Here is a 15,000-nt window from a genome sequence, read left to right on the forward strand (position 1 = left end):
GTCAGTAGACGAGTTAGTGGTTTAGTGACGTTAGTAGACGAGTTAGTGGTTTAGTGACGTTAGTAGACGAGTTAGTAGTTTAGTGACGTTAGTAGACGAGTTAGTGGTTTAGTGACGTTAGTAGACGAGTTAGTAGTTTAGTGACGTTAGTAGACGAGTTAGTAGTTTAGTGACGTTAGTAGACGAGTTAGTAGTTTAGTGACGTTAGTAGACGAGTTAGTAGTTTAGTGACGTTAGTAGACGAGTTAGTGGTTTAGTGATGTTAGTAGATGAGTTAGTAGTTTGTTAGTAGACGAGTTTGTAGTTTAGTGACTTTAGTAGACGAGTTAGTAGTTTAGTGACGTTAGTAGTCGAGTTAGTAGTTTAGTGACGTTAGTAGTCGAGTTAGTAGTTTAGTGACGTTAGTAGTCGAGTTAGTAGTTTAGTGACGTTAGTAGTCGAGTTAGTGGTTTAGTGACGTTAGTAGTCGAGTTAGTGGTTTAGTGACGTTAGTAGTCGAGTTAGTAGTAGTTTAGTGACGTTAGTAGTCGAGTTAGTAGTTTAGTCGAGTTAGTGGTTAGTGACGTTAGTAGTCGAGTTAGTGGTTTAGTGACGTTAGTAGTCGAGTTCGTGGTTTAGTGACGTTAGTAGTCGAGTTCGTGGTTTAGTGACGTTAGTAGTCGAGTTCGTGGTTTAGTGACGTTAGTAGTCGAGTTCGTGGTTTAGTGACGTTAGTAGTCGAGTTCGTGGTTTAGTGACGTTAGTAGTCGAGTTCGTGGTTTAGTGACGTTAGTAGTCGAGTTCGTGGTTTAGTGACGTTAGTAGTCGAGTTCGTGGTTTAGTGACGTTAGTAGACGAGTTAGTGGTTTAGTGACGTTAGTAGACGAGTTAGTGGTTTAGTGACGTTAGTAGACGAGTTAGTGGTTTAGTGACGTTAGTAGACGAGTTAGTGGTTTAGTGACGTTAGTAGACGAGTTAGTGGTTTAGTGACGTTAGTAGACGAGTTAGTGGTTTAGTGACGCTAGTAGACGAGTTAGTGGTTTAGTGACGCTAGTAGTCGAGTTAGTGGTTTAGTGACGCTAGTAGTCGAGTTAGTGGTTTAGTGACGCTAGTAGTCGAGTTAGTAGTTTAGTGACGCTAGTAGTCGAGTTAGTAGTTTAGTGACGCTAGTAGTCGAGTTAGTAGTTTAGTGACGCTAGTAGTCGAGTTAGTAGTTTAGTGACGCTAGTAGTCGAGTTAGTAGTTTAGTGACGCTAGTAGTCGAGTAGTAGTTAGTGACGCTAGTAGTCGAGTTAGTAGTTTAGTGACGCTAGTAGTCGAGTTAGTAGTTAGTGACGCTAGTAGTCGAGTTAGTAGTTTAGTGACGCTAGTAGTCGAGTAGTAGTTTAGTGACGCTAGTAGTCGAGTTAGTAGTTTAGTGACGCTAGTAGTCGAGTTAGTAGTTTAGTACGCTAGTAGTAGTCGAGTTAGTAGTTTAGTGACGCTAGTAGTCGAGTTAGTAGTTTAGTGACGCTAGTAGTCGAGTTAGTAGTTTAGTGACGCTAGTAGTCGAGTTAGTAGTTTAGTGACGCTAGTAGTCGAGTTAGTAGTTTAGTGACGCTAGTAGTCGAGTTAGTAGTTTAGTGACGCTAGTAGTCGAGTTAGTAGTTTAGTGACGCTAGTAGTCGAGTTAGTAGTTTAGTGACGCTAGTAGTCGAGTTAGTAGTTTAGTGACGCTAGTAGTCGAGTTAGTAGTTTAGTGACGCTAGTAGTCGAGTTAGTAGTTTAGTGACGCTAGTAGTCGAGTTAGTAGTTTAGTGACGCTAGTAGTCGAGTTAGTAGTTTAGTGACGCTAGTAGTCGAGTTAGTAGTTTAGTGACGCTAGTAGTCGAGTTAGTAGTTTAGTGACGCTAGTAGTCGAGTTAGTAGTTTAGTGACGCTAGTAGTCGAGTTAGTAGTTTAGTGACGCTAGTAGTCGAGTTAGTAGTTTAGTGACGCTAGTAGTCGAGTTAGTAGTTTAGTGACGCTAGTAGTCGAGTTAGTAGTTTAGTGACGCTAGTAGTCGAGTTAGTAGTTTAGTGACGCTAGTAGTCGAGTTAGTAGTTTAGTGACGCTAGTAGTCGAGTTAGTAGTTTAGTGACGCTAGTAGTCGAGTTAGTAGTTTAGTGACGCTAGTAGTCGAGTTAGTAGTTTAGTGACGCTAGTAGTCGAGTTAGTAGTTTAGTGACGCTAGTAGTCGAGTTAATACTTTAGTAATGTTAGTAGTCAAGTTAGTAGTTTAGTCGAGTTAGTAGTTTAGTAACGTTAGAAGTTGAGTTAGTAGTTTAGTAACGTTAGTAGCTGAGTTAGTAGTTTAGTAACGTTAGTAGTCGAATTATTAATGTTTGTAATCAAGTTAGTAGTTTAGTAATGTTAGTGTTGGTGATTTAGTAATGTTAGTATTGATATTAGTAGTTTAGTAATGTTACTAATCGAGTTAGTAGTTTAATAATGTTAGTAACTGAGTTAGTAGTTTAGTATTTGTGTTAGTAGATTAGTAATGTCAGTATTGGTGTAAGTAGTTTAGTAATTAATGTAATAAAGTTAGTTTAGTAATGTTAGTAATAAAGTTAGTATTTTAATAATGTTAGTAAATGTTTGTAGTTTAGTAATTTTAGTGTTGGTGTTAGTAGTTTAGTAATTATTATAAGAAAGTTACTAGTTTAGAAATGTTAGTAATTGTGCTAGTAGTTTAGTAATATTAGTATTAGTAGTTTTGTAATGTTAGTATTGGCATTAGTATTTTAGAAATGTTAGTGTTAGTATTAATAGTTTAGTAATTAATGTAATAAAGTTGGTAGTTTAGTAAAGTTAGTATCAGTGTTAATAGTTTAGTTATAAAAGTATCGGTGTTGCTTAATAATATTAGTATTGCTGCTAACAGTTTCATAATATTAGTACAAGTATTAGTAGTTTAGGAAATATCAGTTTAGTAATGCTAATATTAATATTAGTGTTAGTAGTTTGATAATGTTAGTATTTGTGTTCATATTTCAGGTATTAGTAGTTTAGCAATATTAGTATTACCATTAGTAGTTTACACATGTTACTATTGGTACCAATAATTTAGTTATTTTAGTATTAGTAGTTTAGTAATATTTGTTTTTTATTAGTAAAGTACCATTTTATTGGTATTAGTAGTTTAGTAATGTTAGTATTGGTGGTTCAGTTATTTGTATAGTAACATAAGTATCAGTGCTAGTAGTTTAGTGTTAGCATTAGTCTTCATAGTTTAATAATATTAGTTGTTTAGTAAACTTAGTATTATAGTACTTTAGTAATGTTAGCACTGGTGATGGTAGTTTAGTAATATTTGTTTCAGTATTAATATTTTAACAACATTAGTATTAGTTTTGGTAACTTTGTAATGTTAGTAGTATTAGTGTTAGCAGTTTAGTAATATTAGTATTCTGTTAGTAGTTTGCAATTGTTAGTATTGGTGTTAATAGTTTAGTGAAGTTAGTATTAGTATTGGTAGTTTAATAATATTAGTTTTATTATTAGTATTTCAGGTATATTAATTGCTTAGTAATGTATTAGTAGTAATGTTAGTGTTGGTAGTTTAGTAATATTATTATTAGAGTTAGTAATTTAGTAAATGTTAGTAACCAAGTTAGTAGTTTAGTAACGTTAGCAGTCAAGTTAGTAATGTTTGTAATCGAGTTAGTAGTTCACTAATGTTAATAGTTGAGTTAGTAGTTTAGTAATGTCAGTAGTCAAGTTAGTTTAGTAATGTTAGTAGTTGAGTTAGTTTAGTAATATTAGTATTGGTGTTAGTAGTTTAGTAATGTTAGTAACCAAGTTAGCAGTTTAGTAATGTTAGTATTGGTGCTAGTAGTTTAGTAATGTTAGTAACCAAGTTAGTAGTTTAGTAATGTTAGTATTGGTGTTAGTAGTTTAATAATGTTAATGTTGGTGTTAGTAGTTTAGTAATGCTAGTGTTAGTAGTTTAGTAATGTATTAGAGTTAGTAGCTTAGTAATATTAGTATTGGTGTTGGTAATTTAGTAATATTAGTTTTGGTGTTAGTAGTTTAGTAATGTTAGTATTAGAGTTAGAAGTTTAGTAATGTTAATATTGGTGTTAGTAGTTTAGTAATGTTTAGCATTAATGTTAGTATTTTAGTAGTATTAGTACTGGTAGTAGTTTCGTGTTTGTATTGTTATTAGTAGTTTAGTATTGATGTTAGTTGTTCAAGTATATGTTAGCATTTTCATTAGTAGTTTAGTAACATTGATATTGGTAGTTTAATGGTGTTAATAGTTTTGTAGTTTAGTAATCATTGGTTTACTGGTGTTAGTAATGTCAGAAATTCAGTAATATTAATATCGGTATAAATAATTTAGTCATTATCATTGATGCTAGTAACTTAGTAATGTTATTATTGGTATTAGTAGGTTAGTGTTGATATTTGTACATTAGTAATCTTAGTATTAGTGGTTCAGTGTTGTTCGTAATTTATCAATGTAATTAGTGATGTTAGTAGTTATGTTCGTATTGGTAGTAGTATTTACATAGACCACCTATCATTAGTTAAATACCAATGTGTTTAGTAGGTTGAGAATACCATGTTCATACTTCACCAATAGTTATTTCAGTAATTAGTTTGTATGCTTCATTAATTACTCAATATAGTTTTATTAGAGTTCATTAAAACTTATCTCATGTGAGTCATTAACAATTAACTTAATAGTATTAGTAATTAGTTAAAACGATTATGTGGTTTTTAGAAATGTTTTAGTGTCACCTTTATGTATTAATTAATGTTAATATGTTAATAATTTCATAGCTTTAATTAATATGTCAATGATTTAGCTAAAATTTTTAACACAGGTGTTAGTAATTAATAAAATGATGTCAGTATTAATGTTTGTATATCTTTATTATTAGTAGTATGCAGTAATTAATATTAGTAATTTAACGATGGTTTAGTGTGTTTAATAATTTGTTGATGATACCAGTTTTAGTGCTCAGGTAATTTTTGGCTGTATGAATTAATTCATTCCTAATTGCCACTTGTTAATTAAGACTTTGTAAAGCAAGACGAATGTAATGATGCATGGCTTAGTGGTTAGGGTGTTGGATTTATGAGCATGAGGTTGTAGGTTTCGATTCCTGGACTGGGCGATGCACTGTGTTCTTGAGCAAGACACTTCATTTCACTTATATGTATATACATATATATATGTCATATATATACATATATATGACAGGCTTCTTTCAGTTTCCATCTACCAAATCCACTCACAAGGCATTGGTCGGCCCGGGGCTATAGCAGAAGACATTTGCCCAAGATGCCACGCAGTGGGACTGAACCCGGAACCATGTGGTTGGTAAGCCACCTACTTACCACACAGCCACTCCTGATGATCTTTAGCGTCTTAGGTGTACTCATCCTCTTGGACATCATCGTTGGCCAGTATAAATCAATGTCTCTTGTCTTTTACCGTTTACTGGTTTCAGTCATTGGATTGCGGCCCTGCTGGAGCACTGCACAGAAGGGTTGAGTCAAACAAATTAACACCAGTAATTTTTTTTTTTTAGTCTGGTACTTATGCTATATTGGTCTCTTTTGCTGAACTGCTAAGTTGTGCTTAAGTTATACTTAAGCAAATTTACACCAATTCTCAAGTGGTGAGGGGACAAACACCAACACACACACACACACATATGATGGCTTCCACACAGTTTCCATCTACCTAATCTACTCAAAGTCTTGGTTGGCCTGGGGTTGTAGTACAAAGACATTTGCTCAAGGTGCTGCACAGTGGGACTGAACTCAAGGCTACAGGGCTGCAAAGCAAGACCCTTAACCACACACCCATATTAGGCAAACTTTTATCCTCAGAAAATTCTCATAAAAATGAGAACTCAAAAATCAGAAGCTTGCAAACCAAGACCTTTTATCTTTTACTTGTTTCAGTGATTTGATTCCGGCCATGCTGGAGCACCGCCCTTAGTCGAGCAAATCGACCCCGGGACTTATTCTTTGTAATCCCAGTACTTATTCTATCGGACTCTTTTGCCGAACCGCTAAGTGACGGGGACGTAAACACACCAGCATCGGTTGTCAAGCAATGCTAGGAGGACAAACACAGACACACAAACATATACGCACACATAAATATATATATATATACACAGGCTTCTTTCAGTTTCCATCTACCAAATCCACTCACAAGGCATTGGTCGGCCCGGGGCTATAGCAGAAGACACTTGCCCAAGATGCCACGCAGTGGGACTGAACCCGGAATCATGTGGTTGGTAAACAAGCTACTTACCACACAGCCACTCCTGCACCTACTTTTATAATACCTATAATAATGTGTGCAGCGTTAAATAAAGGGGTCATGTGATAAAAAGGTCCTTCTGCTGCTAGGGTTGCTAAAATGAGTGGCGCAGTGTTAGTGGTGGAGGGAGAGCCTGCCTCAGATGGCATTTGTGGGGCGTAGCACTTTGTGTTTAACACGAAGGATGGGGGGACAGTAGTCTGAAGGACCAGTCTGAATAGTATAAGCTATCTATGCTGCTCATTCCAGCAATGACCATCCCATCTACTTGTAAACGTCATATACTTTGGGCTACAGAAATTTCATGTGTCCTTCCTTTATTTTAAGTCGTAATTCAAAGGAGATTTAGCTGCTATTTCAAATACTTTGAATGACCATATACAGGTGTTTTCATTATCTCAGCATCAGTAATTTATTTGCAGTAATAACAGACATTTCTTTGTTAAATACATTTAGGGGTGGGTCACATTATCCAGCATGGGAGTTTTTCTAAGGATATAGACTGTGATTCATTACTTTCAAAATTAATTTAAACAAAGGCAGTGTCTTTCAACACAAATATGGTAACAAAAGGGTTAAAGTGATCTAAAGTAAAACCTTCCATCAAAAGTTCCAAACACCAGATTAATAAGTACAAAATTATTTTACTAAATTCATTATTCTCAAAATTAATTGAAACAACGTCAATGTTTTTCATTATTTGGAAGCACTCCGTCGGTTACGACGACGAGGGTTCCGGTTGATCCGAATCAACGGAACAGCTTGCTCGTGAAGTTAACGTGTAAGTGGCTGAGCACTCCACAGACACGTGTACCCTTAACGTAGTTCTCGGGGATATTCAGCGTGACACAGAGAGTGACAAGGCCGGCCCTTTGAAATACAGGTACAACAGAAATAGAAAGTAAGAGTGAGAGAAAGTTGTGGTGAAAGAGTACAGCAGGGATCACCACCATCCCCTGCCGAAGCCTTGTGGAGCTTTTAGGTGTTTTCGCTCAATAAACACTCACAACGCCTGGTCTGGGAATCGAAACCACGATCCTACGACCGCGAGTCCGCTGTCCTAACCACTGGGCCATTGCGCCCCCACGTTTTTCATTAGCAATATGGTAACAAAAGGGTTAAAGTGATCTAAAATTAAACGTTGTCAAAATATGTTAATTTATGTTCCAAATGACAAAGTTCTTTTACTAAATTCATTATTTTCAAAAAGTCTGGTAATTAAAAAAGTTAAATTGATAACAAAAATAATGTTGACGATGGTGTTAGTATTTTGTTAGAGTTAGTACCAACGTAAGTACTTCAGTTGTGTTAGTATCCAGGTTGGTAATAAAAACATTGCAACAGAGTTAGAATTAGTGTTAGCGGTTCAATAAACATCAATCCAATTGTGTTAGTAACGTGGATGGCCATGGAAAGAACGGGTGAGGTTAGATTCAAGGATGTTAGTTCTTGCAGACAAGATTCGTTTTTTTTTTTACACAATTATGAAGAACATACCATATACTGATGACAGGGCCGACCTATACTGCTCATGCAGCAACATGGATTGATGATGATGTTGATGATGATGATGATGATGATGATGATGAATCATCTATACTTTGCATAAATATACTAATGCATTGAACCTAGTATGTAATTGTTTTTATTAATTGCTTATTTCATTTGCATATTATTTTCCAAGTGAAGGCACATAGCTTTGTGGTTAAAGTAACCGGCTCATGATTATAAAATCATGAGTTCAATTCCCAGCAACACGTTGTGTCCTTGATCTAGACACTTTCCACTCAACCGGCAAAAAAAATGAATTGAAAGAAACACAGAAATACGGTAACAGAAGGGGACAGTAAAATATTAGAAACCAAATAAAATATAATGAAATTGAAAAAGAAAAATGCAAATCAATTCTTGAAATTTCAAGGAGTTTTGTTTAGTTCATTTGGTTTTCTGGAGACCTTTTGTTCAATTTTAAAGGAAAAAATTCTGGGAAAATGCTTACAATGTATCAGAGACCAGGAGAGTAACAAACATCAGACCATGGATCATTAGGTTTTAAATTATATTTCTATTTTATCAACTATCACAGTCTGTTGGGTGTTTTTGCCTTAAAGGGGTAAAGACCCCCTTCAGTCATGAATGACCATGGGATTGCACCTTGAAAGTTACCCTCCGAGGCACAAGTCCGGGCAAGGTTGTTTGTGGAAGACCAGCATACCTATTTCTTTATTGCCCGCAAGGGGCTAAACATAGAGGGGACAAACAAGGACAGACATAGGTATTAAGTCGATTACATCGACCCCAGTGCGTAACTGGTACTTAATTTATCGACCCCCGAAAGGATGAAAGGCAAAGTCGACTTCGGCGGAATTTGAACTCACAACGTAACAGCAGCCAAAATACCGCTAAGCATTTCGCCCGATGTGCTAACGTTTCTGCCAGCTCGCCGCCTTAAGAAGACCAGCATACCAGCCTCCCCTCTCCATGCCACTGATGCTATCCAAGGGAAAGGCAAAGGGGCCGATACAGTTTGGCACCAGAGACATCGCAACTCATTTCTACAGCTGAGTGAACTGGAGCAACGTGAAATAAAGTGTCTTGCTCAAGAACACAACTCGCATCTAACCACTGAGTCTTATATGTATAATATACAAGTATTATGTGTGTGTGTTTGTATGTAATCTTTATATATAAAAGTGAAGTTGTGTGTCTGTCTCCTACGATTTAGATTCCTAACTACTCCCACATTTTGCGGTGCAGTTAAACCAAAACCGGGTATCTTATAGTCATGATTCATATCGAGCCCTTCTGGGTATTAGCGCGCGTCTACGATGAGTCTACGATTTAAAAAAAATTTACCATCATCTTTTTCCATTTTAATGCATTTTTTCGCTATTATATAAGGGAAGTTACTCTCTAAAAATGTCTACGATGAGTCAACAATTTAAAAAAAACTTACCATCATTTTTTTCCATTTTTAGTGTATTTTTTTGGAATTTTTTGGCTATAACTCTCTAAAAATGCTTATATAGTTATTTCCCTTACAAACCCGAGCAACGCCGGGCGATACTGCTAGTTAAATTATATAGTGTGCATTATATTGTTTTGTTTTGCATGGGATTTCTTGGACTGTGATGCCAAAACGGTTGGAGATGATTATACCTGAAGACAGAGGTACTAGTGATGACAGAAATATATGACAGAGTGGGGTTTAGAGGACACAACATACAACAACAAGAAAGAAGCACAGGAAAAAGCACAACAATAAATAAACAAACACCAAAATTATATATATATATATATATATATATATATATAGAATGGTTGTATACTGTCAATTTAACATGACAGTAGGGAATTACACCACCGCTGTTCAGCCCTAGGAAGCATTGATGCCTCCTAATGGCTTCGACACATTTTTTCCTGTGTCCTTATATATTTACGAAGGGGAGACCAGGAGGCGTCGATGCTTCCTAGGGCTAAACAGCAGTGGTGTAATCCCCTACTGTCACGTTAAATTGACAATATACAACCATTCTATCGCCCCCACCACCATACATATCTCTATGAGATATTTAGAAATTTATATATATATATATATATATATATATATATTATATATATATATATAAAAAAGAAAAGAAGCCCTTTGTGAGAATTTTTTTTACACAAAAAAGATAAAACAAAAACTTTGGAACCCATAAGAAACAAGATTTCAATCACTCCTAGCTGTGTCGCGGCCCAAAACCTGAGAGTGAGTCCAGTTATTTCAGACCATTGTACAGGTGAGAGAGCACCTGCACAAAATACTGCACAGATCCGTCATTAATCCTCATTCCTGGGGGATAGCTTGAGCGTTATTCTGAGCAAGAGATAATGAAACAAAAAAAAAAATGAATATAGTTGTTACTAGTCTTGACCCAAGCTAAACAACAGTGATTTTTTTTCTTGTAAGGGGGTGGGGAATTTTGGCTTTTATTTTCTATGATTTTTTTTAATGATTTTTTTTTGATGATTTTTTTTCTTTACTTGAAACAGATAAAAATATTTGTGTCAAACAGAGTCTCCATGTCCACCCATTTGTCTATGTTGCATCATTGTTAATTTTAGTAAAGTCTTGGTTTTATTGTTTGTGGTAAATAAAGCACATGGCTTTGTTGTTGTTGTTGCTGTTGCAGTGAGAGAGTGTTTTGTTTTCTTTTTGTCGGTATTTTACATTTATGACTAACACAAACACACACACAAAAACACATATATATATACTCTTACTCTTTACTTGTTTCAGTCATTTGACTGTGGCCATGCTGGGGCACTGCCTTTAGTCGAACAAATCGACCCCAGGACTTATTCTTTTGTAAGCCCAGTACTTATTCTATCAATCTCTTTTGCCGAACCGCTAAGTTACAGGGATGTAAACACACCAGCATCGGTTGTCAAGCGATGTTGGGGGGACAAACACAGACACACAAACATATACACACACACACACACACACATATATATATATATACACGTATATACGACGGGCTTCTTTCAGTTTCTGTCTACCAAATCCACTCACAAGGCTTTGGTCGGCCCGAGGCTATAGTAGAAGACACTTGCCCAAGGTGCTACGCAGTGGGACTGAACCCAGAACCATGTGGTTGGTAAGCAAGCTACTTACCACACAGCCACTATATATATATATATATACATGCGCTTACACACACACACATACATATCTATGACAGGTTCTTTCATTCACTGCAACAAAGAAAATATTAAAATACACAATGATCTAACAACCGACACACCTGAGTGAACATCTGCTTGTGTGTGTGACATTAATGGACATGTCAACAGGTATATGAAAGCATAAAACTGTCAAAAGGTAAAAGATCTAATAATAATAATAATAATGCTTTCTACTATAGGCACAAGGCCTGAAATTTTGGGGATGGGGGGGGACTAGTCGATTACATCGACCCCAGTGTATCACTGGTACTTAATTTATCAGTTCCGAAAGGATGTAAGGCAAAATCGACCTCGGTGGATTTTGAACTCAGAACACGAAGACAGATGAAATGCCGCTAAGCATTTATTCCGGTATGCTAAGAATTCTGCCAGCTCACCATAATAACAATAATAATAATAATAATAATAATAACAATAATAATAATAATGGTTTCAAATTTTGGCACAAGGCCAGCTTGGGGGAGGTGGGGATGAGCCAACTCTAACCCTAACCCCGAAAGGATGAAAGGTAAAGTCGCCCTCAGGACATAGCGACGGGTGAAATACTTATTTCTTTACTACCCACAAGAGAGAGAGAACAAACAAGGACAGACAAACAGATTAAGTTGATTATATCGACCCCCAGTACGTAACTGGTACTTAATTTATCGACCCCGAAAGGATGAAAGGCAAAGTCGACCGCGGCGGAATTTGAACTCGGAACTTAGCGGCAGGCAAAATACCGCTAAGCATTTCGCCCGACGTGCTAACGATTCTGCCAGCTCACCGACGGGTGAAATACTGCTAAGCATTCCGTCCATTGCGCTAACGACTCTGGCAGCACGCTGCCTTAATAATAATAATAATAATAATAAATAATAATATTAATAATATTTTTTTTCCACAAGGGCAGCAATTTTGGGGAAGGGATGAGTCGGTTAGATCGACCCCCAGTACGCAACTGGTACTTATTTTAACGACCCCGAAAAAAATGAAAGGCAAAGTTGACCTTCAGCAGTATTTGAACTCAGAACGTAGCGGCAGACGAAATACCGCTAAGCATTTCATCCAACGCACTCAACGATTCTGCCAGCTCACCACCTTAATAATAATAATAATAATAATAATAATTTCTTGGCAATCTTTCGTCTCTAGTAGACCTTTCCGTTGATTTCCGTAAAAATTGTTTGTTTTTTTACATATGGGCTTGCGGGAACTTTTGAAGTAATGAGAGCGAAAGAGACTAAGAGAAAGCCATTTTATGACGAGGGAAGTTCTTTTGAAGTTACCGTGCATGGCAAGCATTGATGTACATGTGTGTGTGTGTGTGTGTGTGTGTTTGATGGGGTGTGGGAGACAGACAGTATGTTGTGTAAGTGAAGTGCTTCTGTTAGTGTGTGTGAAGAGACAGAGTAATGTGTGAAAGAAAGAGATAACTGAAATTTTTTACTCGGTGTATGTGTATATGTATGTATATTACTTCAAAAGTTCCCGCAAGCCCATATGTAAAAAAAAAAAATTTTTTACGGAAATCGACGGAAAGGTCTACTAGAGACGAAAGATCGCCAATTTCTTAATAAAGCAATAAAAAAAAGGGAATAAATAAAACAAAACAAAACGAAAGGGTGTTAGTAGGCATGTTTATGTCCAGTGGTGGTGTGTTTATTAGTAGTAATAGTAGTACAAGTCTCAAAAAATATACAAACTCACTTTAAGTTCGCGCCGGAGCAATTTAGGTGATGTAAGTCTGTTGTCGAATCGAAAACTGGATTGAATAGGGTTGCGATGTTGTGTCGGTAGGCAACGGGGAGCGATTGGATGGATACAGGGTCCATCGTTTAGGATGGGACTTTTAGCGAGAGAGAGAGAGAGTCGTTGGTGGGTCGCTTGCGGTGAGGTTTGTTGTTGGTTTGTGAGACACATACGATGCAAGAAGTGAAGAAGAAAGAATGGAACACGAGGAAAGGAGTGGAGGAGGGAGAGGAAGGAGAGTTGGGAGAGAAAGAAGAGTTGGGAGAAAAAGAGAAATTAACGCTGTTTTTTTTTTTTTTCTTCCTAAAAATATAAATTAGAAATCAGAAAGAAATGAAGAAAGTTCTCTGCAGAATAATGATAGACAAATGGTTGAGGGTGACTGGAATGGAATAGAATGCCCTGCAGAGCTTCTTACAGAAAGTTTGCTTCTTAAGGGCACGAAAGATTAATCGGAAGGGTTTTGAGCACTTGAAAGCTTGTGGATAAATAAGGTTGCAGGTAGTAACCTGCTACCCACATAAATTCTACCAGGAATAAAACGAAATCCAAGTACAAAAAAAAAATTAATTAATTTATAATAATAATAATAATTGTAGCGGTGTTGCTGTACTAATAACTTGTTAAGAAGATGAAGGCCACAAATTCATAGGTTTTAAGAAGTAATAATTGAAGCTGAGCTGTGGCACTGAATATGTGAGCAGAGTTCAGCAAGGAATTAAAACCAGATGCAGACTTTCAGTTTCACTGAGCGAGAGAAAGAGTAGAGCTCACCTCGGTAAATTAAATAAAGAAAAGGTCGTGTGTCAGCGCGTGTGTTTTACAAGTTATAGTTTACAACACAAACATATAAGCGAGGTAAAGTAGATGTATGTCGCTGGGGGGGGGGGGGGGTGAGGAATATCAGAAAGTGGAAACATGAAACTCAGAGTGGCAATGGATGAAAGCCCCAGCTTCAAAATAAAACAAACTGTATTGTAGCAATTAACAATTTTCTTTTTGTACTCCTTCTCTAAATACAAATGTATGCATGCATATGTGTGTGTATATATATATATATATATATATATATTAATTATATTTATATTGTATAGAGGGCATTATCACACATAAATGCCTCACACTAAGAGGGACAAAGTCATTACTACTAAAATTACACTAATCATACCTAATGCAGGTATAATTTCTTGTTAAGATTCCTTATTAAGAAGTTATCCTTAATTGTTAAATTTATATATATATATATATATATATATATATGAAATGGGTGTGTGTTTGTGTTTTGAATTTGATGTTTAATTGAAAAATTACGATTATAAACGAACGAATGGGGTCAAGAGATGGAGAAAGAAAGAGATCCCTTCTAAAAATTGTACATGAAACAGAAAAACACGGGGGGAAAAATCCCCGGAACACAAACTCGTGGTCTCTTCGGAAAGACCAGGGGTGAAAAGGTGGGTTACCATTGGTGTGTGTGAGACAGAGGGGTAAAGTAAAGATGAGGATTAGAGGTTCGTTGGTGGAAAAACTGGATAGAAAATGGTGAAATTTGTCAGTTGGACGTCGAAATCATCAGAAAGATACGTTGAAAAGTCTGTGTTGTGTCTCCTCCAGTGGCGGTGGTGATGGTGGTGATGACAGGAGATCTTGCTTGCGACGATGAACGACCGATGTTGATCTGGGATGAATGAGACTAAACAGAAAGTAGCGAAGGCTTTGCTCTTTATATATATATATGGAGAGAGAAAGGGGGAGAGAGACGGACAGAAGAAGAAGAGAGAGAGAAAGACGGACAGAAGAAGAGAGAGAGAGGGGGACAGAAGCAGAGAGAGGGGGGGACAGAAGCAGAGAGAGAGAGGGACAGAAGCAAGAGAGAGAGAGAGAGGGACAGAAGCAGAGAGAGAGAGAGGGACAGAAGCAAAGAGAGAGAGGGGGACAGAAGCAGAGAGAGAGAGAGGGACAGAAGCAGAGAGAGAGAGGGGGACAGAAGCAGAGAGAGAGAGGGGGACAGAAGCAGAGAGAGAGAGAGGGACAGAAGCAGAGAGAGAGAGAGAGGGACAGAAGCAAAGAGAGAGAGAGGGACAGAAGCAAGAGAGAGAGAGAGAGAGAGAGAGAGAGAGACGGCTGGTTGAAGATGTCAGGGGTTTGAACAAAGGAAATGAAAGATGTATGTAACAGGCGACAGGCGAACGACCCGGATGGCAGGTAGACCTGTATCTCTCTCTCTCTCTCTCTCTCTCTCTACCTCTTAA

General features: G+C 36.9%; 1 protein-coding gene across 3 annotated transcripts in view; it reads right to left on the reverse strand.

Moving 5' to 3' along the window:
• Positions 1–15,000, reverse strand: part of LOC115224855 (TNF receptor-associated factor 4) — a 113,185-nt gene that overhangs the window by 19,571 nt on the left and 78,614 nt on the right. The window contains exon 1 of one of the 3 annotated variants that reach the window (XM_029795805.2): positions 12,707–12,972. The exons of the other annotated variants lie outside the window; for them this stretch is intronic. Within the exon in view, the coding sequence (XP_029651665.1) occupies positions 12,707–12,831 (125 nt within the window). The 5' untranslated portion in view covers positions 12,832–12,972. Of the gene's footprint in view, positions 1–12,706; positions 12,973–15,000 lie in introns of those variants that run through there. 3 annotated transcript variants of the gene reach the window in all.

This window comes from Octopus sinensis, linkage group LG26 (assembly GCF_006345805.1).
Source record: "Octopus sinensis linkage group LG26, ASM634580v1, whole genome shotgun sequence".
Classification (NCBI taxonomy): domain Eukaryota; kingdom Metazoa; phylum Mollusca; class Cephalopoda; order Octopoda; family Octopodidae; genus Octopus; species Octopus sinensis.